Genomic DNA, 26,821 nt, shown 5'->3' on the forward strand with positions numbered 1-26,821 from the left:
TGTGAATGTGCCATAATTTCTCAATTCATTCGATTGTGGTTGGACATCTGGCCTGTTTTCCATGTTCTTGCGATGGTGAATAACACTGCTATGAACATTTGTGTACAAGTCTCTGTGCTTCAGTTCTCATTTTCTCAGGATATTGGAATCCACTTCTGGAGAAGGATTAAGGAGGATAATGTAAAGAATTGTGTTACCATCTTTAGGGCATATCATATCTCTCTTAGACTTAGGAAGGACACATGGTGGTTACACTACTCATTGTCGGCATTATTGTTACCAGTAAGGAACTATTGAGTTTTAGCTGGAGAAGAGCTACTAGTTTGGGGTTTTGTTTGTTCTTTGGATTTTTATTAAGAGCTATGATGTCAATCTGGAGACTAAAGTGTGCCTAATACAGGCCATACTCTTTGCAGTTACTTGCTGTGGATCAGAAAGCTGGACAATGACTAGGGAGGCTAGAAGGAGAATTGATGCCTTTGAGCTGTATTGCTGGAGAAGAGTGTTGAATATACCATGGACTGCTAAGAAAATGAACAGGTTTATCCTGGAGAGGGTGAAGCCAGGCTACTCCTTGGAGGCAAGGATTCTGAAGCTTCGTTTGACATATTTTGGACATGTTGCAAGGCAGGATCAGTTCTTGGAGAGGGATATCATCCTTGGGAGGGTGGAGGGACAGTGCAAGAGAGGAAGACCCTCAATGAGATGGATTGATTCAGTGACTGGGGTAATAGAGATATGTGTGTAAGAGACAGTAAGATTGGCAGAGGATAGAGCAGGGTTTAGGGCTGTTTTTTGTACTTAGGGTCGCTGAGAGTCACAGGTGACTTGATGACATGTAACAGCAACACCACCTGTCGTTTATGGCTAAGACGAGTGGTAGAGAATTCGTTTTTCTTACATATTTAACTTAACCTCTCAAGTTTAAATATTTATAATGAATCATCACCTTCTGTAACCTTGTAATGATCTGTGCCGTGGCATTTCTAACCATCCTGCTTCAGTCAGGTTCCATTACTGGTTGATGTGGAGCATCTTTCTTTGGGAGGCTTCTGATCAGCCTGCTTGTCTGTCTGCCTGGTTTCTCTTTCAAGTTCAATGGCCTCTTAATTTCTGAATTGTTAAGAAACTCTTCACCAGAAGCTGAGATGTGTGTGTATGGGTTTGTGATTGGATTTGAATGTTGGAAAAGTAAATGCAGAGAAATGAGGTAAATAATTTGGAGGGAATATAATACCTGATATCACTTGTTGACAATTTTTTTGGTAATAGAAATGAAAATATACTTCCATTAAATTGATAATACTCCTAAACTGCTAAACATAATTGTAAATAGATAATTTAATACGTAGGGTATATGAGATGCCTAAAAGGACATTTCCTGATCTATTGCCTACTGCTGGTTAAATTATATCTCCTCTGGTGGTTGGCCTCTAAATTGGCTGGTTTTGATACCTGAAGTTCCACCATTAAGAATTATTATTATTATTATTGTAATTTTTTTATCTTGAGCAATCTGCATTAAATTGCTAGTTCTTCTGCAGTTGGGATATGTTAAGTTGTTCCCACTTAACTGAGATTGAGGTTGCTGTACTTTCTGCAGCATTTTTCAGAGTGCAGTATTTTGGAAATGGAGGAGTGGAAAAAGTTAGATTTAGAACCTAAATTATCTGGGAGGGTGTTTTAAGGCATTGAAATGTCAGAATATCATTTGCAAGTTGTTTATAAAACAATAACAATGTTCTTATAAAAACATAGAATGAATGTGTGTCAAATTAAAATCTTTAATGGCACAGACAAAAATATGGGGAAGTTGGCTAGAAAAGTCATTTGAGGAATTGAGTATTTACAGGCTATAAAGGGAATGTTAAAGTGTCATTCTAATGATAATGAGAAAGGATAATAAAACGGTGATCTGATTTTCTTTTTTCCACTCTGGACATAAATCTACTGCTTGATATATAATTTTTCCAGCTCTGGCTTTGAATTGATAATAAGCAGCAAGCCAAACTATAATATAGTTAAATAAATGTATTTTTGTTGTCACTGTGGTGGTTTGAATCCACCCTTTGTTCTGAGGGAGGAAGATGGACAGTCTCCTCCTGTGTGATTTCCAGTCTCCGCAAAATCTACTAGAGGGTCTGTTTCCACTCCCTCTAAGTTTGTTAGTCTTATCTAAATGTAGCATTGAAAGTACATACTAAGTTTGTGTCTTATTTCCAAGTTTTGGGTTAACTTTTCTCCGAGTAAGGATGAGCAGTCTCTTCTGTGAGATTTACTGCCTCTGAAAACCCAAAACTATGCGTCAGTTTTGACTCAGTGGGACTCAACAACAACAACAACAGTTTGTGAAGCTTTGCAGAAACTACAGTTCTGTATTTGGCTAGTGTCGATGGCTGGTCTGCCTGCCTGTCAAGCAGGTGAAGTATGTTGTAAGCTTAAAATTGAATGAACCTTTTTTTTTTTTAATGTCATTGCTTTTCTTCTAATCTTTTGACATCTGGCAGTTTAGACCCATCCACATCTCGCTTCTTTCTTTCGCCGTGGAGGAGTGCTTTTATAGTTTTCAAATTTGCTTAGCATGCTGGCGAAGAAGAAGAGGCTGTTGGCAGAGGCAGAATCCTGAATGGTTCACATTTTTGCTTCGTTGGGTTTAGAATTCATTGGATACACCTCTGTGACATCGTACCAGGTTACCTTGGGCCAGTCTGTCACATGGTCCACAGTTCCTTCTTACCTAAATAGATTCAACAACGGCACCTACTTATTAGGGATACTGTGTGGATTGAAATAGTACCTAGCACATAATAAGGTTTCAATTACTACAATCGCTAATGGAAGATTCTAGCTTATCATTCTTTTTTATGTTATAATTTTACATTTAAGATAGTTCCTAAAGAGTTTGTAGACCCAGATGTTTAAAAGTTTCAAAAAGAAGCACTTAAATACCTAGAGGGCTTTCTACAATAGAGTATAGGGTTGGTGAGTACTGGTAACTGAATCACTTGTTGCCATGTAATTTTCCATGGGTTGATATTATAATTTTTTAAAGAGATTTAAGTGTGGGTTTTATGTATCTCTTTGCCCATTGTAAATACTAGCAAATGATGAATATAAAGAATGTGCTAGGTGGGCTATGCGTAATATATTTGTGGACTCTGTATGGTGGACTGCGAGTCTGCCATACTTGCTTTGGATTGATTTAGCAGATCATACAAGAGGCAAGAGTTGCTCACATTAGACAGTGTCAGAATTCAAACAGACCACAGTAGTTGTTTACCCAATTTTTTTCATTTTAACAGCTAAAACAGATTTAGACAAAGTCCATCTTGCTGTTAGTGCTGATAATGTTATTTTACATGAAAAGAAGCTAAATTCTTATTTTCTGTAGAGAAAGGCTTGTTTCTTTGTGGCCTTGGAGACAATCCTCTGTCTCCTTTTAACATTTCAGGGCTTAGAATTCCTTGGAGATCTCCATGTGTCTTGAGATCAATCTGCCCCTGGATCTGGGAGGTTCTTAGAACAGAGGCCCCAGGTCCAAAAGACATTTTCTGCTGCTGTTGGTCTCTGCTAGTTTGTTTAAATCTCTTTTATATTTCAATATACAACCTAAATCCTGTAGATTATATCCTGCCTCAATTGCATAATTGATGCTAATCCTGATTTATTAACATAGCAATAGTTAGGACTTCTAATTCAGAAGATCAGGTCACCCAATGAAGGATGATTATGTAATACTGTCTTAATCTAGCCAAGTTGACACATAATTTTAGGAGACACATATAATCTTTAACACAGAGACTCAATTTTCAAAGAGTCATTGAGCGTTTTTAAAGGAAAAAAAAGAGCCTATTGATTATTGAAAAGGGAGAGAATGAAATAAAAGTTTTCGTAGCAGTTATGGTTATTTTTATTTTCTTGTGTATACTTTTTATGTACTCTCTCACCCATTTACTCTCATGTGCTCATTAAGGCACTTTGCCTAATGTGCTTCTGCAATGGATATTTATTGCATTTATAATCAGAAAAGGCAATAAATGCTGTTAAAAGAAGAATTTATGGTGAAAATGCCTGGATGTGTGATAATACGATTATTGATCAGTTACACAGGCTGAAGACTGTTGCCAGGAGAATCAAGGGTCCTGATTTCATTTGCTCCAGGAGTGATGGGATATCATCACATGCTGTACAGGTGGGCTTTGAGGGATCTTCTCTGTGCGGTGATCTCTTTGATGGGATGGTCTCGTGCAAGTTGCTCATCCTGCTCCTGGACAGATTGACTCCCAGGGACGCCGTCTGTCTTGGCAGAGGCAGGGGCATGCCCTGCTGGGCCGGCGCCTACCAACTGTTGCTGCCACCGCATCTCAGCTGCTGTGCTTTCGCACTGACTGCTATTAGCTCTGCAGACCTGTACAGTTCAAACCAGGCCACATCTGCTGTGTGTCTCACGACCTTCAAAAGGGTGAAGAGGGGGGGGGGGGGGGGGGGGGCGGAACAAAACACTAGAGAGGGTGGGGAAATCTCCAGGCTTCCTGTAAACACACTATTTTATAGGATTTATTTTAAAATACTTGCCTTAAGTTTATGTTTTAAGAGATTCTCAGTTTCCTTGTTGTTTATTAGCACTAGACTTACAGTGTTGATGATTTGAACATGCTAGTTTTGCTCAGAATGTGGTCTGATGACATATTTGACCACAGGATTGAAAGTTTATTCTTCAGCTCTGGGTTCAGTTCATTGCTGTGGAGTTGGATCTGACTTATAACTGACCCTCCAGGAGGTTTTCAGAGGCTATAAAACATACAGCAGGAGACTAGTTTTCTCCCTCACAATGGTGGATTTGAGCTACCAGAGAGATGTCGCCTTTGTTTTGAATTAGCACCACAATTCCCTGTGGATACCACCACCAGAGCTCCTCTGAGCCGGAGGATCTTAGAGATGTACGTTCTGTTGCTGCCAGTGATTGGCCCGCTCATTCCTGGCAGCTCCACGCACCTAGAACAAGATCCTGCGGAGTGCTGTGTCACCCAGTGGTGACTGGTGGATCCAAGTGTTGGAGTGGCTGATCATCTGCAATAGATTGCTTGGCTTCCCTTCCTGTTCCATCTTAGCCTAGAGAATCTGCTGAAATCTGTTCAGCATCGTAGCAGAACACAGGCCTCCACTGACAGGGACGTGGTGGCCCTGCGGTGCAGTGTACGGGCTGGGGTTTGAACCCAGGTCTCCTTCATGGAGGGTGAGAATTCTACCATAGGATTGCCTGTGTTTAAATCAGCAGTTCAGATGTGTAAGGCTGTGCGCCCACAGGGGCACATTTTCCTGTTTTTAGAGTGGTCGGCACACATGTGGTTAAAAAACTACACATCCTGTGATCCTGAGGTAGCATCCGTAGAGGGAGCTTTGGTGATGTGGTCTGGGGGAGTCGTATTGCTTATCCAGAGTTGGGTTCAAGTTTACCAGCAGCTCTGAAGGAAAAAGATGGACAGTTTCCTGCTGGGTGTTCTACAAAGCATTCCAAACCCACTGGAGAGTCGGCTATGGATTGGTTCTGGTTGGATCAGGCAATGAGTTTGAGTTTTTAAAAAAAATACATAAACTGTCTAGCAATTTTGTTTTGTCCTTTTATCACTTTATGAAGAAGTAGGGGGAGCTCCTAAAGTCACATTGCTTGGAAAAATCCTTGTGACTAATGCAAGGAGGGGGCCTGCATTTCTGGGTGGAACACATTGATTCATTTGGTCCTATCATCCAGAAATAGAAACGTGTAAAGTGCAGTTGCTCTTTTCTTGTAATTCATCACCGTGATTCGTCAGTGCCAAGGTGTTAGGCCTTCTGATGGTTTTATGAGCCACATAGATATTTCCATTACTGCACCTGGGTGTAATGAGTGCATCACAAGCCTTTATAAATTTTCTCCCACCTTTTTCATGGAGCTGGTAGACTTTCGGACGGAAGCAGCAGGGCACAGAAGGTGAGTTCCCCTGTGGTAGGTGGAGAGAAGGGTGGGTTTGACTAAAGCATTCCTACCATTGAGTAGGGACTGATGCATAACTGATCCGCCAGCTAGTTTTCAGAGGCTGTAAATTACAAAGAAGATTGCCCATCTTTCTCCTGTGGAGCAGAACCACAAGCCTTTAGGTTGGCAGTGCACCTCCTTATCGCAAAGTCACCAGAGCTTCAAAGCATTCTGGGACACATGTTATACTGGGAGGGTGGGAGAAGGAGCATTATTAGGAAGTATGCAGAAAAGACAAAGGGGGGCATCTTGTCTCGGACATTTTCGTTGAAAGATGAGCTTTTCTCACCTTTTCCCCTTGCCTCCACCCACTCACCCGTCAGTCCTCCGCTGTGTGATGCAGTTCGCTGCTGTCCTTTTCTGACTGTGGCTCGATGGTTAAATTCTTGGATGTTGACCAGAAGGTCAGTTTGAACCCACCAGCTGCTCCACAGGAGGAATTTGTGGCCATCTGCTTCTGTAGAGGTTGTTGGTTGTTGCGGCTCAGTGCTGTTGGGTCAGCTCGGGCTCCCAGCGGTTCTCGATCCTCTGCCACTCCTTCTCTGCTGTGCTCAGCCCACTGTTGGCTCGCTGTGTCAGTCCATGAATCTCCTTGAGCATCTCCTCGCCTCTCTCACCCTCCGCCTTTACACAGACTCCTCGGTGCAGTTCTACTCTGACTTATAGATTTGTCCTGAGTCTTAACGCAATGGTAGTGGGTGTGGTTTTTGGTTTGTTTCAACAATAAACCAAATCAACACTAAAAAAGCCAAATGAAAAGAAACGTAGCTTTACTAATTATATTTTTCTTTCATCCCAGACAATCCCATGTATATACAAAATAACATGTAGTCATTAGAAAACTTTCAGAGACATACTTTACATTCTTTTTGCCTGCTGGAGGTTTAGGCTCGTCTATTTTATGCTTCAGGCTCAGTCCCGGCCGACCACTGGAGGCAGCTGTACTGGACCCTCAGCTCTAAAGGCTCCGGTTCACCCGTTCTCACTTAGCATGTCCGCATGCTAACATCTTTCTGTTTTAAAGAAAAGGAATTGTTTTCTCAGCAGTTAGTCGGTGTTAGTGTAATGCCTTCCTCTGTAGGCTGTAGTGTTAAGACTTCTCCTTGCAAACCTTGTAATCATTTTCAGAAGTAATCCCTTTCAGTATTATAGTATTTTTGAGTAGGACTGGGGAATTTTTACAGAGAGAATTTTTTTCTCTGTGATGTCTGTTAAAAGGGCAATCAGAAGGACATGGTTTCTTCTGGCACTTGGAGTTGGGGATCCAGGTGCTTGTTGTTGTAGGTGATGGAAAGCCATATATGACTTGTAGTGACCATACGTGGCAACATTGTGAACAACAGATCTGAAGGTCCTCCTAGCCTGCACCAGCCTCATCATCTCTGACACTTGAACCTATAGCTGCAGTCACAGTGTCAATCCAGCTCGTTGAGGGTCTTTCTTTTGCTGACTTTACTTTTCCAAGCATGATATCCTTATCTAAGGAATAGCCTCTCCTAGCCACACGCCCAAAGTATGTGAGATGAAGCTTCACCATCTTTGCCTCCAAGGAATACTTTGACTCCATGTACTTGGGACGGCGAGGGTCTTATAAATAGAATATTAATATTAGAATGGTCCAGCAGGTTCTGACTGAAAGATCATTTTGTCTCTGTTAGTCCTAACATGTTTTGTGCTAACATTTTATTTGAGACCTTTATTTTATTATGCAGATTCCCCCCGCCCCCCACTTTTCTTCATTGACATTATGAGTTTTTTTGAAGATTCTTTTTTATTAATTTTAATGAAAGTTTATAGAGACTTTGGATTTCCATTAATTCATTGTTACACTTTTCTCCCGGCACAACCTCCCCACAGTTTACTCTTCTCTTTGAAAAGTTAAAGAAAAATTCTTTCATTGTTGTATAATCCACCCCCCCCCAAGTCCATTCCACTATGCAGACTTCATTTTGAAAAGTAAAAGAAAGATTGCTTCATTGTTATACAGTGCCTCCCCTCAAGTCCACTCCACTATGTAGCCTTCGTTCTGGACTCCTGTCATGACAATAATACCTACTCATATATCCCTTTTAAATAGTTTTCTCCCTTGTCTGCTTCAATACAGTAGACATTATGTTTTATACAGTCCTTCCCTGCGGCCCTTCTTAATACCTCTTCCCATCTTAAGAAGAAAATGTTAGCAGTGTACATTGTTTTTATGTTTTAGCCTCTCAGACTTTATATGATCGTTTAGTTCCATCTTGTATTGGGCTGAGTGTCTGGGCTCGAATCCTTCTCTCGGCCACATACTAAAATGACCTTCAGAGCCACATAACCATTCTGTGCCATTAGCTGTTTGCCTTTTTAAATGGGCATGTGAAACCACGTGTATGTCAATTAATGGTTTTATAAGGGACACTGAGGGGAGAGGAGAAGGGATAAAAGTGTGCACGGAAGAACTAATAATTTTTTAAAATACAAAATAATTTTTTAAAAAAGTTTTCAAGTTAAAAAAATAGTAATATGGACCTGGAAATGTTCTACTGAGGATTAAGTGAGAAAAAAAAAGAACTAAAATATAGTAGACTAGTTAAGCATAGTGGCTCCTGGGAGCTAGAAAAGGTAAAACAAAAACAGCTGCCATCAGCATCTTTGTTAATTATTTTTAGAAACTTAAGCGATGTGGAAGGAACTTCAGTGATGAAGTTTTCTTTGACATTGAAAAGGAAATTTTAAAAGTCCTTCTGTCTTCTGAAGATACATTTAAAAGAAAAATCTCTACTTTTGCCACCGTATCTGAAAGTCCACTTTGTTATTGCTTCTACTGTTTTATCTGGAGATTGAGCATCTCTTTGCAAGAACTCTGGTGACAGCACTATTATGAAAAGATCACCACAGCCCACATCTCAAAATGGAGACAGAATTCTCTAATGCATTTCAGAAAGTCAATTTCATATTCTTCTTGCTTTCCCTGGAGCGTTGGTTCCTGAATAAATCTCAGCTCTTATGCACATTTTCTGAAAGCCCTGAAGTCTGTAGAATTTCTTCTCTTCATTCTTTGGTTCCATTCCATATCAAGGAATGGATTAACCCAAATGTGACTGAAATGAAAGAATAGCTTGAACTATCAATTCCTAAATACTATTGATTTTGTTCACCTTTGTAGTAATTGTAGGGAGTTCTGGTGGTACAAAGCTGCGTTGGATTCTCAAAGGCACGTGGTTCAAATCCTCCAACTGCTTTGACTGAGAAGGATGAACCCATGTGATTTACTGCCTCTGAAAACCCACTGGAGGGTCAGCTATGAGTTGATTCTGACTTGATGGCACACAACAATAACAACAATGTAATCATACAAGTCACTCTGAACTGACACATTGTTCACCCTTCAGAGGCTTCTCAGAGGCTGTAAATTGCTTGGAAGGAGGCTGTCCATCCTTTTACCATGGAGAGGCTAGTGGATTCAAACAGCAAGAGAGGTGTGACCTTTTAACTAGCAGTGAGTGTCTCTACAAACTCTGTCACCAGAGCTCCTGTTGTTATGCAAAGGTCGTATTTAATACTAGGCTTGTTTAAGTAGCCTTTATAAGTACTACCTAAAAGAGTTTATGTTTTAAAAAGTCTTTGAGAGTTTCCTTCACTTGTAGTCCTGTAGTTTTGGTAAGTGTGTTCTACTAATTTGTTCTAGAGTATTCTATCACATATGTTCCATTTTCCTCATTTGCTGTCTAGAAATCAAAGGAGCAACTTATTTAATTCTGTTATACCTGAAGAAGAAATCTAAAAGATATAAAATGATCTTTAAATATCAGTGTGTATATTGTAAATTTTTTTTTATTCTCACTTCAAGTTTGATCAACGGCTTTGCAAAGTTATAAAAGGATTTCAGTTTAGAGTTGAAAGTCTACCTGACATTAATTCCATTTTGGTATATTGATAGGTTTTAAGAGGGGAGAAAAAGAAGTTTTGAACTGGAATGCCTAGTTTTGGATTTCAGGGTTTTTTAGAATCAATAGAACGGCTCTTCCTTGGCTCTTCACATGACGTCTGCAGTATAATTGGCTAAAGTTACACAAGGTTTTAGAAAAAAGCACAACTGAAATAATAAGAAAGCAAACAAAAAACTACTCTGCTTGGTTAGTTGCTATCTTTATCAGGAAAAAAGACTTTCGGTTAGCCCTTTTTAAGAAAAGAATGAAGATATCATTACTGGGGAAAAATTGCTTTTAGAGCAAGTAAACTATACATAGTGGTAAGAGCTTTAACCATCTGGATAAGATTTGGTGGAAATTTTGATGCTGTTGTTAAAAATTTTCTAAATGAAATAATTTTGTTTTGGTAAGGTAATGGCCTTTTAAGTTATTTGCATTGAGACGGAATAAGTAGCATGTGCTATTTTAAGCTAATAACTCCTCTTGAGGGAAAATAGAATGCAAGATATTCTTTCTGAAAATTTGGGTGCATTCAGGAGAACCAAGCAAACCTGGCTGTTATCACAAAGAAAGAAATAGAGATACAAAAATTAACTTGTGACAGCATTTAGTGAAATAGAGATGCAAAAATGAACTCTGGCCTTGGGATAGATAGTCTGACCAGTAATAATATTGAAGTGGTTGCCCAGGCAATACCAGCACTATTCTTTTGATTATTACTCCCCCCGGCTCCCCCCCCCCGCCTTTGAATGCCAGTTCCAGGCCTACATTGATAAGTCAAACAATGACGAGTCAACCAGTGTTTTCTTTCAGGAGAGGGAATGGTCCTAGGCTTCAAGCCTGGTTGAGAGTATTGAGTCCATTTGAGTATTCTCTTAAAATTATATTATATAGTTTCATTTGTTCTATATACACACCAGGAAACTATAGTGGTCTAGTGGGAATGAACTGCATTGCCAGCCCAAAGGCATGTGTTGGCAGCCTAGTGGTAAAGAACTGTGCTGCCAACACAAAGGTATACAGTTCTAATCCAGCTGCTGCTGTATGGGAGGAATATGGGCAGTTTCCTCCAGTGGGATTTACTGTTTCTGAAAATCTCTGAGGGTCAGCTATAGGTCAGTTCCTACTCAACACGATATAATAAAAATGACACGTATGCACTACTTGTCATTTATGTATTTCAGTTGTCCTTAGACAACAAGTTAGTTGTTCTTGGGAGCTTCAAAATGGCAAGAGCAATATGGGAAAACCACTGTTGGAGTTGCTGGTATACCATGTCATGAATATTTGCGTAAATCTTACAGGACTCACTGAGCATTCTCTTCTTGGTAAAATGGAATTAGCATCTACAAATTATCTCCAAGTCACTGTAAGGTTCTGATCTAATAAGTCCATCTTAATTCAGTTCTGATATATGTCTAGTCTTAATTTTTAAAATTTTGTTTATTTTTGTGTGTTAGCTGTGGCACAGCCAGGGGTCTTCCTCCATATGTCACAGACATTGCAAAGATTGCCATTCTGTACAACACATGACGTTGCCATGAATTAAAATCAACTCAGTGCAAACAGTTTTGTGTGTGGATATAAATGATTCAGCTAAATAAAATACCTAATTTATGAAGTTTATCCTTTCTTGGGAATAAGATTTATTAGACAGTTATGATTATAAATTTTAAATAAAAGAATGTGAATGAAGAAGATTTATGTAATCAATATATCACTTTCTTTTCACTTCCTCATTTCAAGTGGTAACTTAATATTTATTTCTGCCTGAAAGAGAAGTTAGTACGTGACTTTCTTTTATTATAGACAATAACCAGTGTTATGTAGTTGTGGTAAGTTATTCTGCAGTACATGTTGGAAGCATCACTCTGAAATATTATGTCAATACTGTTTTGGAACATGACTTATCTTAAACAGTTGCCCATTGTGAAAGACAGAGTTGTTTGGACAAACTTTTTTTTTTAAAGTATTAGTTTTCAGGTGCTTATGCAGAAATGATTTTTTCGCTTGGTCAGCAGTCAAGCACTTAATTACTGTGCTGCCACGAAGGATCTTTTGATTTTTCACTTGGGACGTTATTTATTTTTGAGCAGCCATGGTATCTATAACAGAGCTACTCTAACAGAGACCTTTGTAATTCCTAGTAGTACAGAGCTTAACAACTTCTATTATAGTTGTAGCATGGTATCACTTGTACAGGCTTTCTAATAATATCTAGGTCCAGTGCTTTGCTTTCTTGAACAAGAGAGATTACATTCTTTCCCTGAATAATTAATTACATATAAGTAAATAGAACAAAGGAATAGTAGTATTAGAATAGAAAATAGTATTGGAATAGTAAATAGAACAAAAGAATAGTATTATGTGAGCCAATATATTGGTGGTATTTTTACTGGTATATTTCTCATATTGAATAATTTACTTAGGACATAAGTAATTATTGGGTTTATTTATTGAGTCAGTCCCTGGATGGCAAACTCAGATGGACTTAGATAGAGACCAGATTGCTTGCTCATTTCCATCAAGTTGGAACCAACTGATAGCTATAAATCATATCACTTGCAGGTATATAGCTTATTATAGTATATAGTTTAGGAACAATAAACTCCAAAAGCTATAAATCACATGGTGAGAGATTGGACATTATTTTTCAACAGAGCTCCTGATGGATTCGAACTGACAGAGACGTATACTACTTTTGGTTAACAGTGAAACTCCTTATGAACTGTGTCAGCAGGATTCCCTCAGGGACTAGATAGAAAATATAAATGCTAAACTAGAACTAAGTGAAGTCTGTGGCCAGCTGGATGTTCTTGACTCCTCTAAAAAGCTCGTGACTGTAGAGTGTTACCACTGAAGACAAGATCTAGATCTTCCAATATTAACAGTAATGTGGTTAGTGAGGTTATCACTTGGAATTTCACATGTGTGCAGGTATTTATATAAATGCACGCACATGTGCACACACACACATGTGCACCTATGCATATGGGCATGCACACGCAGTGCCTCAAACAAAACCTGTGGAAGTGTGATTGTGTTTGCTGGGGTGACCACCAAGGTGCAACCTAAGGCAGTATTTACCAGTCCTGTTGGTCTTTAAGTTCTGGTGGTCCTTGGGTGGCAAAAAGGACCATGTCCTCTACTACTAACTGGAAGGTTGGCAATTCAAATATACTGGAGGAGGAGGGGTCCTTGGGATAAAAACTGAAGAAGGAAAAAATAAAACAAAATGCAAATTTTCTGCCATCAAATTGAAACTCATAGTTGACTCTCCAATGGGTTTTCAGAGACCTGAAATACCACGAGAGGAGATTGGCCATCTGTCTCCCACAGAGCTCCTGGTGGATTTGAATTTGCAGAGAGATTTGACCTTTGTGTTAGCAGTGTGACTGCCTTTGGACTGTACCACCAGACCTCCTTTAAGAGGTCAGCTGGAGATGATAACATCCCTAGGTGAGCTTGAATCAGCCTTTTGGCAAGCAGCCAAGCATGTTCAAAATTTCCAAAAACTCCTGAAAATTCAGTGAAGTGTAATTCTATTTGACTATATGAGGAGTGGCTACCAGTTGGGATTGATGTAAATGGTTTGTGTTGTGGGTTCAGTCAGATACTAAGGATTTTCATAGATGCCATAGGTAAAATCTGAAGCCCAGACTTATGACATGAGATACATTACCCATGGCCACAATGCTACCTGTATAAGGAGCAAATGCAACAGAGAGATGGTCAAGTCTAGCATCTAACTGCTTCCTAAAGCAGAACTGTTCCCGTCATTAACATCCATAGTACCAAACAAATAGCAACATGATTAGACATGCCTCTCTCCCATTCCCATGCTCTTGCTCCTGTTTCTAGAAACCATTGGTTCCAATGTTCATTGCAAATTGACTCGCAGTTGTGGGGTTTATTAGGGAAATAGGTTGGGTAGCGGGGGAGATAAAGGATATCATGTAGTGGAAGTTCAGGTTTAGTGAGCAGCATCTCCAAACAAGAACAACAGCAAGACATAATTCCTCCGTTCAGAAAGCTTCTTAGTCAACAAATGAAATCCTGGGTTCAGTTCAGCAGCACAAATAAACCTCTGGTTTTCTCAATTGTCCAGCAGGCTTTGTTTCATAGCAGTCACAAGTCAGCTCTTCATTCAATCATCCAGAGCAAAATCTTTAACTTTTACTCCATCTCCTTCTGTCTACTCCACCTCCTTCTGTCTACTCCACCTCCTTCTGTCTACACCTTATCACAGTCTCTCCAGTCTCCCCACAGTGCACAGTGTGTAAAGCTCTCTCTCTCTCTCTCTCTCTCTTTTATTAGTTCCACAGCTGTTGATGACTTGCAAGACCATGTTTCCACAGTTGAGTAGTTGAGGTAGCTGGAGACCATGCCCCATGCAGGAGTTAACACTAACACATGGATAGAAAAGCCATTTTTTCATAGTTCTACTACCATGGCTACCTATGATTGCCCCTCATTTTCCTGGAATTATGATAGAATGATGAGATTGGATTCTTTGAAAACACTCACTATTAAAATGAACTGGACTAGTTGGTAGATTTATTCCTACCTAATATGAAATATTTGAAGCTGGAATCCTAATTTGTTTTCAGGAGGCTGTCTCTAAGAGAGAATATTACAGATTGAACACTGTGGACTGTTTCAGAAGTTCATCACAAATGTTTCATGAGTATGTTGGTTTTCTAGGTATCACTTTTCTCCATCCTGTCTGAAAGCATGCCTTTTGAGTTTCTAGAACTGTAACAAGAGTGAACAGTGGGGGGTTGGCAGTGTTTTCATCCTTCTTTGTCTTGCCTAAAATAATAGATTCTTTAGAATAAAATAAGGAAGGACAGGGTGTAGTGTATGTTCTGTTGTTTGTTTGTTTATTTGTTTTGTATTTTAAATTCTCTGTCCCTCTGTCATGAATTTTTGTGGGATTACTTCATGTATCTTGCCCCCTCCCCACCGAGGGTGTTACGTAGCTGTGTGAGTTTGCCTTCATGTGAATTCCCTCTGAATCTGAGTCATGTTTTACTTTTAAAAGAAAAAAAAAATCACACAGCACTATCATCTCAGGTGAGGAAATGGCTAGATTTTTTTTTTTTAGTTAGACAATAAGTGCAATTGAATATGATAAAATAGGTAATCCACTGTAATATAATCTATTGTATTTGAGGTTAGCACAGTATCACAAACAAGTAGGGAGGCCATTTGTAATGCTCTAGTTACAAAGGAACACACTTCTTGATTCTGCTTTTTGGGACACTCACCAAGTACATCTTCCTGCAATTAATTGAAGTACAGGTACAAAGCAAATGAGCATATTTAATTATTTTAACTCTCATTTGATACGTTTGCCCATTGTAACCACAGAAAAGATAAAGATTTATTCATTTTAGACCATTGTGTGGGACTTAATGTTCTTAGATGCTTTTTAAAATTTAGAGGAAATTGTGCTTGATAGAGATTTCACCATCCTTGAGGGATCTTTAATTTGTTTGTTGTACTTGCAGTTATAATAGATATAAACAGTCCACTTAACTGCTTATCTGCCATCCTGGAAGTATATGTTCCAGATTTGAAAGTGGGAGTGCCTGTAGTTTATTTTTAGAGGGCTTATTTTGGCAGCAACTGTCCTGGAGAACTTGGACTCCTTGTTAAGAGAGCCATCCATCCATCATTCTCAGTCATTTCCATTTTGGCACAGGGGAGCCTGGAGTTCTTTGTTCTGACGTCCTCAATTCTGGATGGAAGCTGATCTGTTCTCCCAGGCTTCTAAGTTCATTGGAGTAGCCTAGAATCGGATGCACACTTAAGTGGAAATGTCATCAAACGTTACTTAGCTGCTTTGCTTTGGGAGTAACCAGATGTGGGGCTGTGTTATAGATGGACTTGGAATTCTCCTCGTGATTAACACACTCTCATTTTGGCTCAGTATAAAGCATGGGTGCAGTGGCTGTTTAATAACGCTTTGAGTCATTCTTCATGAACATCTTGACTCTCTTTATTTCCAGATATAGAAATAAGTGTGGAAATGGACCACCTTTGTCAAACTCAGACCTTAGTTGTGTGCTCTGATTTCTGTTCCTGCATTTTGAAATTTTGCAAGAAAAATATTCTCTATCAGAATGGAATGTTGAACATTTTTATCTTGTGTTGACACAGTGACCCCTTTGAATCTGTGGCATTTATAGAGGAATTGGGGGTCTTTTTTCTGAAGCATGTTGAATTTGTCAATGAATGGGGAATGTTAACTCACTGTCGTAGAGTCAGAACCCACTTCCATTGGACGCTCCATTGGGGTTCTGCAGCTGTAATAGGTGAAGATGGCACACCTTTGTTCCTTGGAGCTGCTGGGGGATTAGAACTTCTTGGGAGGGGCCACCTTTGGGTTAGCCCCACAGCTCCCCAAGGATCAGGCCACTGTCACTCCCTTATGGGAAGCTTAAAGCAGCTTTCAAGTCTTCCTCTCAAAGGAAGAATTTCTAAGAAACACAGGGTGAGAATTACAGCGATGGCTCTGGAAATATAATCAGGCAGATAGGATTCACATCTGCTTTTATATTCCCAGCGTAAAAACATTTATTGTTACAAGCTTTGTCCAGTGACTGTGGGAAGTGAAATCATGCATAGAGGAAGCAATTTTGTTGCTATCTTCAGTAGTAGATAACTCTTAGGATATTTTTATGTAAAAGTATTGGGCCTTTGGGTCTGAAAACATTTTTATCTTTTTTCCCTTCAGGCTGGAAATAAGGTATATGCAGTAGAAGTTCTGAAAGGTGATAGAGTTTAGGAAAACTCCCTGATGAAAATACCTGTCACTCATTTAGCTTTTTGCATAGCAACCACCTCGCTGTAAGATTTCTCCTGCTGAGTGAGACATAAGCCTCATTGGTTAGTTAACGATATTGGTTTTGAAGTCTGTGCTTTTATCTTGTCAAAATTGGGAGACTCAGCTTCTCCTGGGTGATGTGAGTAGCTGCAGTTTTCTTCTCTCAGCCTGTTTCATCATTATATGATACAGCTCTTGAAGACTGACCAAGTTTAATAAATGCCATGCCTCCATTTGCTAAGGAGCCCTCAAGGTGTAACACGTAACATACTGGGCTGTTAATTGCAAGATCAGAGACTACAATCCACCATCCACTTTGAGAGAGAAAGATGGATAGTGTTCTGTAAAGATTTTCAGCCGTGGAAATTCGTTGGAGTCATATGAGTTGGTGTCAGTTCAGTGACAATGGGCTTGGTTTGGGGTTTCGATTTTCTTACTGGTACAGCTAGTGTTGGGAAATGGGAGGAGAGTGGTTGGTTAAAATTGCACCGGAGATGACTTCTTGAAGGAATAGATCTATGCCAGGTTATATTATAAACCAGCTGGCTTGTTCTTTGCTTTGTGTTTGTTCCATTATTACCTTGATCCTAATTTCTTGAGCCAATCAACTCGTTGTCATTACATAGAGTCTAACTCATAGTGACCCCCATATGTATCAGAGTTGATCTGTAAGATAGTTTTCAATGACTCTTTTTTTCAGACTTGGCTCACCAGGCCTTTCTTCTGCGTTACTTTTGGGTAATCGTGAACCTCCAACTTTTCTGTTTAGTTAAGCACACTAACAGATTGTGTCATGTAGTGACCTCTGCTGCCCGACTAAAAGCCTTCTCCTGACTTAAGCTCCATAACACAGGATGGGCCTGATGTTGTAAAACTTGGTGCCAACTCTTCCCTCTCCCCAGATAACCATAGGCTGATTTACACTCATTGTCTACTCTGAAGAATGGAACGCTATATTTTCATAAGCATGCTACATTTTTAATTGTGTAATTAAGTTGCTGACATAAGCAAGTATGCAATTTTACATTAAGGTAAGGATCTGTAAAGGCATGCATTTGCATAATTTAATTTTCTGCACAGAAGCTATTGAGAATCAGTAGCATGAGTCATAGCTGCGCCATATCATGGCCATGCTGCTGCTTGTTGGCTGTTTGAGCGCAGAAGAGCCCAAGAGTTTCCCACTGCTTGAATTTGGTGAGCTGACATTGTATCTTTCTAGTCAAGCATCTCTGCTCCTTGTTTTTTTTTTCCTTTTTTTTAAAATTCAAATTCTTTAATATTCTCCTATATATTCACTATTGAAAAAGTAGCTTTTAAAATTGTTCAAGGGAAAAATTCCTCAAAACTGACAGACTTCAAACTTTACCTTCTGATTTGCAATCCATTTGAGAGGAGATTTAGAACTTTATTTGCTGTATCTTAAATTACCCATGTTTCAATAGCATTATGATTGACTGTGGGAGGAGAAGAACTCCTGCATTGCCAACATTGAAGGAATAGAAAGCGGAAAATGTAAATATAGTTACCTTTAATGACTAGGTTTTTTTAAAGAATTCTAGTCTCAGGTCGATAAGGACCTTTAGCTACCCTATTCATTTGTCACCTAATCTGTCTAAGGAACTGATTCTTAAATACCATGTTAGCATCCGTCCCATGAAGCTTCACGCTTTAGGGGTTTGCTCTGGCTGGTGGGGGACTTGAGCGTCATGGGGATGGTTAGGTGTCATTGGGTTGGCTATCATGCAAAAAGGCCTTTTGAACAAGAGATCGAAGCCTTGCCCTGTCCTGCAAGTTTTCACAATCTCCTCAAGCTCATCATTATAGTTACTGTTCCAGTCCATCTCACTGAAGATTTTCTTCTCTTTCACGGATCCTCTACTTTTCCTAATTGTAAGGTTTTTTCCCCAAGGACTTGGGCCTCTTAACAACATTCCCAAAGACTATGAGAGGACGTTTCGCGATCCTTGCTTCTAAGAGCCACCTGGCTGTCCTTCCTCCAAGATAGACTTGTTGGTTCCTTTGACAGTCCAGGGTCTGTTCATTACTCTTCTCCACTCCTACACTTCAGAGGCATCAGTTCTTCTGTGACCATCCGTGGTCATGGCCAACTTTCACATGCATATGAAACTCCTTTCTCCCTTTTACTTAGTATCCTCACCTTTCTGTTGTTTATGTGTTCATCTACACACTCTTTCCTGGACACACACTATAAACCATGTGCCAGGCTCCACCAGGGTGGAGGGATACACACGCCTCTGATCCCCAGGATGATGACAGCCAGTCATACACCAGTTAGCGTGCCCTGTGGAGGCCTGTTTTCTTATTCTCCCGGCCCTGCTGCACGCAGCCCACTGCCTTTAAAGAGCCAGTTCTGCAGCGTAATGCATGTGGATGACCAGGAGGGGATGTTTTCTATGGGGGAGAAACTTGATGTTTACCACTCTTGTTTCTTGGATTGGATTTATAATTATAGATTTGCATTGTCAATAATAGCTTTGTGGACCTGGGGAGCTGGCAAAAAAATGGCATCCCCCAAACAATGGCTACCATCTCTTCTAAGGAGCCCTGATGGTACAGTTGCAAAGAGCTCACCTATTGTTCAGAAGGCTGGTGGTTCAAACCTATTAGCTGTTCTGTGGAAGAAAAGGCCCCAGTGATCTGTTCCCTTCAAGATTATAACTTTTCTGTCCCCTGGGGTAGAGATGAGTCGTAGGAATCTCAGTGGCAGTGGCTTTGGTTTGGCCCAATTACATGTGTCTCTTGACCAACATGAGAGTTCAGGGCGAGACCTCCCTCACAGGACAACATCCACATGTGACTCAGTTCTCGAAAATTTCAGCTCCCCAGTGAAGCTCTGCATTCTCTCTCGCTCTGCGTTCCATCTCACTTTGCTTTCTTGGTGGAGTAGGTGATAAGGCTGCCAGTGCTGCCGCCTCACCACAGGTTCTGGGAAATAAAAACAAACAAACAAACCCCACAAAACCACAAACCAAAACCAAATCAAACCAGGGATCTGAAGAGAATCTGAGGGAGTTTGCAGCGGGGATTGCAATTCTAGAAGCATCTTCCAAGACCAGTGAAGAGAAGTGGTGTCTTTTGGGCACCCTTGAAGATAGTCATGCTCCTTCCTCCCTCATTGGATTACTTGTTTTTTCAGAGCCTTTAGGGAAGGCCTCTTCTGATTGGCTACAGCTTTCCCCCTGGTTTCTGAAGTTGACACTGTTCTGGTATGGTGTTCGCAGCAGGCTCGCAGTTCTGCTCAGCCTGTCCCTTACGAATGTTGAGACTCACCCTGTCAAATGATGAGCTGACAAGAGTTGAGGGCAAGACTTGAGTGGGGCCCCCAGATCTAGCTCATCGTGGAGGTCCGCATTTCCTACCTCTGCCTTCTGCATAAAATTACCTGGGAGCTTAAAATAAAAGTAGTGCTAGTATCTGAATCTCATTCCACACCAATTTAATCAGAGTTTCTGGGACTGGGGCCGAAGGAAGAAATATTTTCTTCTTTTGAAATGAAAGCAGCCTAGGGTTGAGAGCACTAGCACAGAAAATCATCTGACGCCAATAGTAGAACTCCATTGATGTTTATTTAATAGATGATTTTCAAACAGACTAAGGTTTTGATTCAAGAAACAACAATGAAAGAAAAACGAACCAGAAAAACCCCATCGTTGCCATTAAGTCAGTTTGCAGTCGGCAACCCTCTTCAGGTTCTCAAGCCTGAAAATCTTAAAGGGAGGAGACTGCCCATTTTCCATCCTGTGGATTCGAACTCCCAGAGATGTATGGCCTTTTTGGTTAGTAGCCCAACATGCTATTCCAAAGATGAGCGAACCTCTAAAGATCTTTCCATCTAATCTTATCAGCATTGCCCTGGATAAAGGGCTGGAACAGAACTGAGAAGTAATCTGTGTTCTAGAGTCATGATTTCATGCAGCATTGTATGGGAGGACAATTAAAGTAATAACTGAATTCTCCTAAAATAGAACTCTCATCTGAACTTGGCAGTTTTGTTTCTGAAACTGACTTGAATTCTTCACAAGAGTACAATGCCCGAGCAAAGCGATCAGACTTGTCCATCTACGTCCTTGTTAGACTCAAAGATGACTTTGAAACTCCAGTTTCTTCCAAGTTCGGGACATATACTGCCAGGGATACTGGCAGTTTCCCCCAACTTTGTGTTCTCCAGAAACACAGGAGAATGAAAACGGCTTCCCAAAAGTCAGGGCTCTGCTCCAACCAAGGCATTTTGCGTATGGAGAATTTGATGGTCAAGCATTTAAGTGACTCTTTCAAACTTGTCAGTTCCTGGAGAAGGACCTTGTGCTTGGAAAAGTTAGAGGGCGGGAGAATAAGAGGAAAACCCACAGCGGGACCGACTTCCCTTTGGCTTTGGCTAAATCTTGCTTTTTGTCAGCAGACCTGGTCTGTAGATTTGCTTCCAGTTTTAACCCCTCTGCTGGCTCCTTCCTCAGGCACCTCCTTGAGGCTTCCTGCTAATGTTATTACACCTTCAAGAAGAGAGAAGGATTTTTGTGATTGGCAGGTGTCCGCATGTCCTTTCTGCCCATCTTGCACATCTCTGTGCCAGGGAGTTGCTGTGCAGTGATTGATAAAAACTTCTTTAAGCCACCAAAGCAGAGTTGCTGGAGGAGGGAGCATGGGAGGTGATCGGCCCCAGCATTCTGCATGGCGGGGTGGGGTGGCAGTGCAGTGCTGGGTCAATGACACATTTCCAATCCTCTGTGGGAAGCTCAGGTGTGATTTCTGGCCAGCACATGTCATGTACAACATCATGTGTTTGTCATGGGAGGCTTGTGTGTTGCTGTGATGCTGAATGGAGTTCAACAAAGCTTCCAGTCTTAAGACAGAGTAGGAAGAAAGGCCTGAAGATCTGCTTCAGAAAAATCAGCCAGGGAGAGCCTGTGGGTCAGTCCTGGGGATGCTGTAGGAACTGGCTTGAGAGCTTTGTGACTCACTAGCAATTGACAGTAACAACAAACTGAAATTGGACATGTTTACTATGAAAGAGAAGCCCGCCCTCTGCTACACACTTCATCCTGTGTGACATCCGATCTGTTCTTCTAGTAACCCTTTATGACAGTAGAATTGTCCAGTGAGGTTTCATCAACTGGAATTTTTATCAAGGTTTACTCCCTGTGTAACCACGGGTGGGTTTCAACCCCCAACCTTTCAAGTTAAGAGCATTCAATCATGGAACCATGAGGACTCCGTTGAATGATTTTTTTATTACATCTAAGTTTAAAAAAATAGGTATAAAAATATGCTACTTGGTCAGTTCAGAATTGGATGCTATACTTCCATTGGCTTTATAACAGTCTTATAAGGCTTATGTTTTTAGCTCCCACGTGCAAAGAAACTGAGGCTCATCTTCACCATAAACAATGGTGAAGATCTCATTCTATTAATTCTCTTGATACAGGAAAAGGGAGTATTTGAGAATTTAGACTGAATCACTCTAAGAATCAAAGTAAACAGATACATTAAAAACAAAACAAAAAAACGATGTCTTCCCTGTGCACAGAAAATAAACCCACCATTTGGTGGGAGACTAGATTAGGAAACTAAACTAGGATACTAAACCGAACACAAATCAGTTGTCAGCAAGTTGCTCCCAAGCCCTGGTGGGCCGGTGTGTGAAGAGGAGAACTTGGTTCCTGAGGGTTTGTTTGATGTGTCTTTTGGTGGAATCGAAATCCCACCTTTTCAGTTAGTAATCCTTAACCTTTTGGACCACTCTGAGACTCCTAGAGTAGGGGACCAGGAGAAGGGAAGTTTCACTGTAGCTCTCTAGAAGATTTGGCAGGTTAACTTCCTTGGACCCTGGATCTCTCATTCACAAAGTTAGGGATTAGATGGACGGTACCTAAACCTGCGTTCAGCTCTAAAACTGGCCATGAACTTAGCTTTTAACTTTACCATTTTAGGACCCACAACCAGATAGGTCTTCCTGTTTGAGATCTGTATTTGGACTTTAAAGGGACCCTGGTGGGTGCCGTGGTTAAACACTCAGCTGCTAACCAATAGGTCAGCTGTTCAAACCTGCGAGGAGGATCTGGAGATCTGCTGCCGGGATGATTACGGTCCATGAAACTTCATGGGGCAGTTGTAGCCGTCCTGCAGGGCTGCTGCAAGTCGTTGTGCATGCAGCAGCCGTAGCTGCAACTTTTACACGTGCTAGACTCACATTTGTTTCTCAAGGGCTCACCTGTACCCTACGTCTTTGTTCTTTGTACATCTTATTTCTCTTAGAGCTCCTTTTGCAGTTGGAGGGTACATGTAATTCACATTTCCTGATTTTACTCCTTACCTGTCACACTGTCAACAAGGCTAATGCCGTCCTGGAATTGTCATGGCTGTTGTTTTATTTCCACCACCGTTATTATCCTCATCCGTTGCACTGATTAGGAGTGGAGGATCTTAGGTGGCGTTTCTGCTCTCCTCATTCTTAAATGGAATATGCAGTTCCCCCAGGCATTTTCTTTGCTTTTAAAAAACACCTTGATTTTGTTTGGGTGCATTTAAATATTGACACCTTCAGCTGGTCTGCATTGTTGAAAGTGCAATTCCATTTCATTTTGGATTCTCAACACCTGTGTTGCCTGTCTCCCCACACCTCAGCGCATTCAGGTGTGGGCTCACCACAAAGTACATTTGCATGAGCGAGGTGCTTGGGAAGGGAGCGTTTTGATCATTGGAGCAGACAGAGGAGTACGCTCAGTGATGGAGTACAATGTTTTTGCTTTCATTTGGCTGATTGGATTCATTTTGCCTTTTTTTTTTAGAATACGTCATTATATAGGGCTTCTTTTCTGAAGCTAGCTGGCTTGAGGGGAGCTCTTCTTTTTCAGGTCCAACAGGTGAGCTGTCTGTGCTGCAAAGGAGATGGAGGCCTGAAATTCCTGGTGAGGCTACTTTAGTTTTGGTTAACTCAGAAACTCGTCATTGCCGTCTGTAAGAACCTACTCACAACTGAGCTTCCAGTGGGTTTTCAGAGGCTGTAAATCCATAGGGGAGGATGTTGTCTGTCTTTATCCTGCAGAGCCACGGGTGGATTTGAACCAGCAGACAGGCATGGCCTTTGGCTTAGCAATACACTGCCCTCCTGACTATGTCACCAGGGCTCCCTCAGGTGGCAGAGGTCGTGGCTTTGTTGTAAGGACTCACATGCTCAGTTACCTGGTCACCTACCTGTCTGCTTACCTGTGAGACCAGAGGCTGTTGACTTGGGGTTTGCAAATCTTATTTTCTCCATCTGAGGAAGAGTTGGAGAAGGTCTTTTCAGACTGTAGATACTGCTGGTATAACCAAAACCTTAGCTTCCACATCTGCAAGTTCTGTGCCCTTGAGCAAGTTAAAGTTCTTCTTGAAGCTTCTGTTTGCAAATCTACAGGATGTTCCTGACACTCGTATCTTCTTTCGGGTGGGGGGCTTGTCTGTCAAGTAAGACTGTGTGTGTAAAGTTCTTACTGCATCAGCTTCTTGGTGCAAAGGAAGGCTCACTGCTAGCTGTTCATATTAACAGTAATTGTGTTTATCTCCCTGAATTCTAAAGTAGAGTTCTTGTAAAATGAAAATTGTCGTCAGCTGTCTCCAGTGTGTTTCTGTGAAGTGACTCAAACCAGCTGTCTTTGATTTGCCTCTGACCCATGGTGACTCCTCATGAGTCAGAGCAGAATTGTGCTCCGTGTTGTCAAAGGCCAGTGTTTCAGAAGTAGATCACCAGGCCTTTCTTCCTAGGCACCTCCAGGGGAACACTTACCTTCCACCTTTCATTTCCCTGGTGGACCCTTCGCGTGAATCCGTGGATGATGACTGTGACTCATGTTGGATTTCTCTCTTTTCCAGCACTGACAGAAGGCTACGTGGGGACCCTGCACGAGAACAGACACGGCAGCTCAGTGCAGATCCGCAGGCGCAAGGCCTCCGGCGACCCGTACTGGGCCTACTCTGGTGAGTGGAATTGGTCTGAACCGAATCACACAGGACGGTTGACATCCCATTAAACTCACTCCAGAGCACACTTCTAATCACTTTCATGCCTGAATTCTATTTGTTCAACTCTGTGGTTTGTTCATAGTTGAAGTAGTCAACCGTGTTTCTCCTCAAGGTTATAAGTACCTTAAATTATCTCTCCCACCTGTTTTCTCAGCCTGTTGTTCTTTCCCCTCAATTTGCATTTATTTTCTGAACTTTATATGTTAATGAGTTATTGTTCCAAACTTGTAATTTTCCAAAAGACCCAGCTTTTTCTGTTTTCATTTTGGTCACTGTGGTTTCTGAGGGAGCAAAAAAAAAAAAAAAACCGTAAGAAAGAGCATCCGATGGCAAAAATAGTCCATTATGCTTGAAGCCAGGAAATGCAACTTCATTTTCAAATTAGAGCCTATTGGTTGAATATATTTCTAGTTCTCTGCTGTTTGGTGTTCTGTAGTTCTTTTCATTGTTATTTTTACTTTTAGCTTTTGAGCCAGTGAAGAGAGATAATGCTGTGATTACTGTGTGGAGTGTTATACTGGAAATAATTTTCTGATTGTGTCCAGTGTGAAAAAGAAAATATCCCACCACAAAAAAGAAAATAAAAGGATATACAATTACTTCTAGATGATGCTTCGACCAACTTCCGGACCCCATCCCCTCCCCCCAAAAAAACCCAGACACCCAACTTTGATAGATGGTGTGTTATTACCCAAACCGATTTTGATGCTGGGGGAAAAGGATATTTGGAAAATGTATTATAGTTAACAAACATTATAGCTAATTAAAGAGGAATGCACTGGGAAGATAGACCTCTTTGGAAAGGACTTTGGCACTGAATAATTAAAATAATTCTTTGTGTTGAGCCAGTTTGGAGGCATGACAGTATTCGTCTTAATAATAAATCTGCTTGTTATGAAATGTTGTTGCATATAGAGCTGAAAGAGCCTTTCCATGATGATATGCAGGCTCTAAATCTGCGATTTTTACCTGCAAATCCTGTTACATATGTGTCAGTGTGAAATTTATAGGCCTGATCTTTAATTACACCTTATCTATTGGTTTTTGCATCCTTTTGTCTATTGATAAATCTCCTGCCCTTACAGGAAGAAGAGTCTATCTGTTTTGTTTTGCAGGGAACAGATAGCCATTCTGAAGTGCTCCATCACAACCAGTTCCTTCTCATTAGAATTATCTAATTAGAGCCTTTTGTCACTATTTCTGATAAATGGAGTAAATTGGGAGATGAGGGCCAGCATTCCATACATATAGCTTCTTGCCAAGACACTCCAAGAAAATCTATCATTTTGTATGCTGTAGCTCTGATCTCTGTTAGCAGGGGGTGTGAAGTGGCCTGCTACTTACACTTCATCAATTTAGAATAAGAATGTCATTGTTCAGGGAGTTGGAAGTTCGAGCCCATCGGCCTCACCAATTTCAGAGGGTGGTGAAGGGTTGAGAGACCGAACACGTCTCACTGCTTTGTTAAGGACGTAGATGTAAGTTGTTTCATCTTTGGGGTAGAGTGGTGGTTGGGTCTTTTACTCTTGAGTTTGCGGCTCCTTTTTGGAGTTCTTGGAGTTTGTGTGTGAATTTGGGTTTTATCTCTGTTGGTAGAAGGGCTAAGTGTTGTAGATAGGCCCTTGGCAAACATTTTCAAGCAAGGGACTGATGGGCAATATCTTATACTTTGTAGACCTCAAGATTTCTGTTGCAGCTACTCAGTTGTGCAGTTGTTGTGTGAAAGCAGCCCTTGATAGTACTGGAGAAGTTGACAGTGGTTTGATAAACTTGTCATGTGGGGAACCTTTCAGAGGGATTAAGGTGCTCTGGTGGGGCAATGTTAAGCAAAAAAAGGTGAAGGTTCACCCATTCTAGGCACTACCTGGGAGGAACACGTCAAGTCTGTTTTCCTAATGAATTACAGCCTTGTAAACTCTGGGACAGTTCTACTCTCTTCTGTTGGGGGGGCTCTGAATCGTAATTAGCCTCCACAGATTTGGTTGTTTGGGTTGAAAGACTGTGTCTGGGTTTATTTGGCAGAATCCGGGATAATACTTGCAA

At 40.9% G+C, this 26,821-nt stretch overlaps 1 protein-coding gene across 2 annotated transcripts in view; it reads left to right on the forward strand.

Moving 5' to 3' along the window:
- PTPRG (protein tyrosine phosphatase, receptor type, G) overlaps window positions 1-26,821 on the forward strand; it is a 924,714-nt gene that overhangs the window by 200,439 nt on the left and 697,454 nt on the right. For both annotated transcript variants that reach the window (XM_006893832.1, XM_006893833.1), the window contains exon 2: window positions 24,629-24,733. In XM_006893832.1, coding sequence (XP_006893894.1) covers window positions 24,629-24,733 — 105 coding nt within the window. The remainder of the gene's footprint in view (window positions 1-24,628; window positions 24,734-26,821) is intronic.

The sequence above is a fragment of the Elephantulus edwardii genome, unplaced genomic scaffold (assembly GCF_000299155.1).
Source record: "Elephantulus edwardii isolate Elephantulus edwardi_28Jun2011 unplaced genomic scaffold, EleEdw1.0 scaffold00132, whole genome shotgun sequence".
Lineage (NCBI taxonomy): Eukaryota > Metazoa > Chordata > Mammalia > Macroscelidea > Macroscelididae > Elephantulus > Elephantulus edwardii.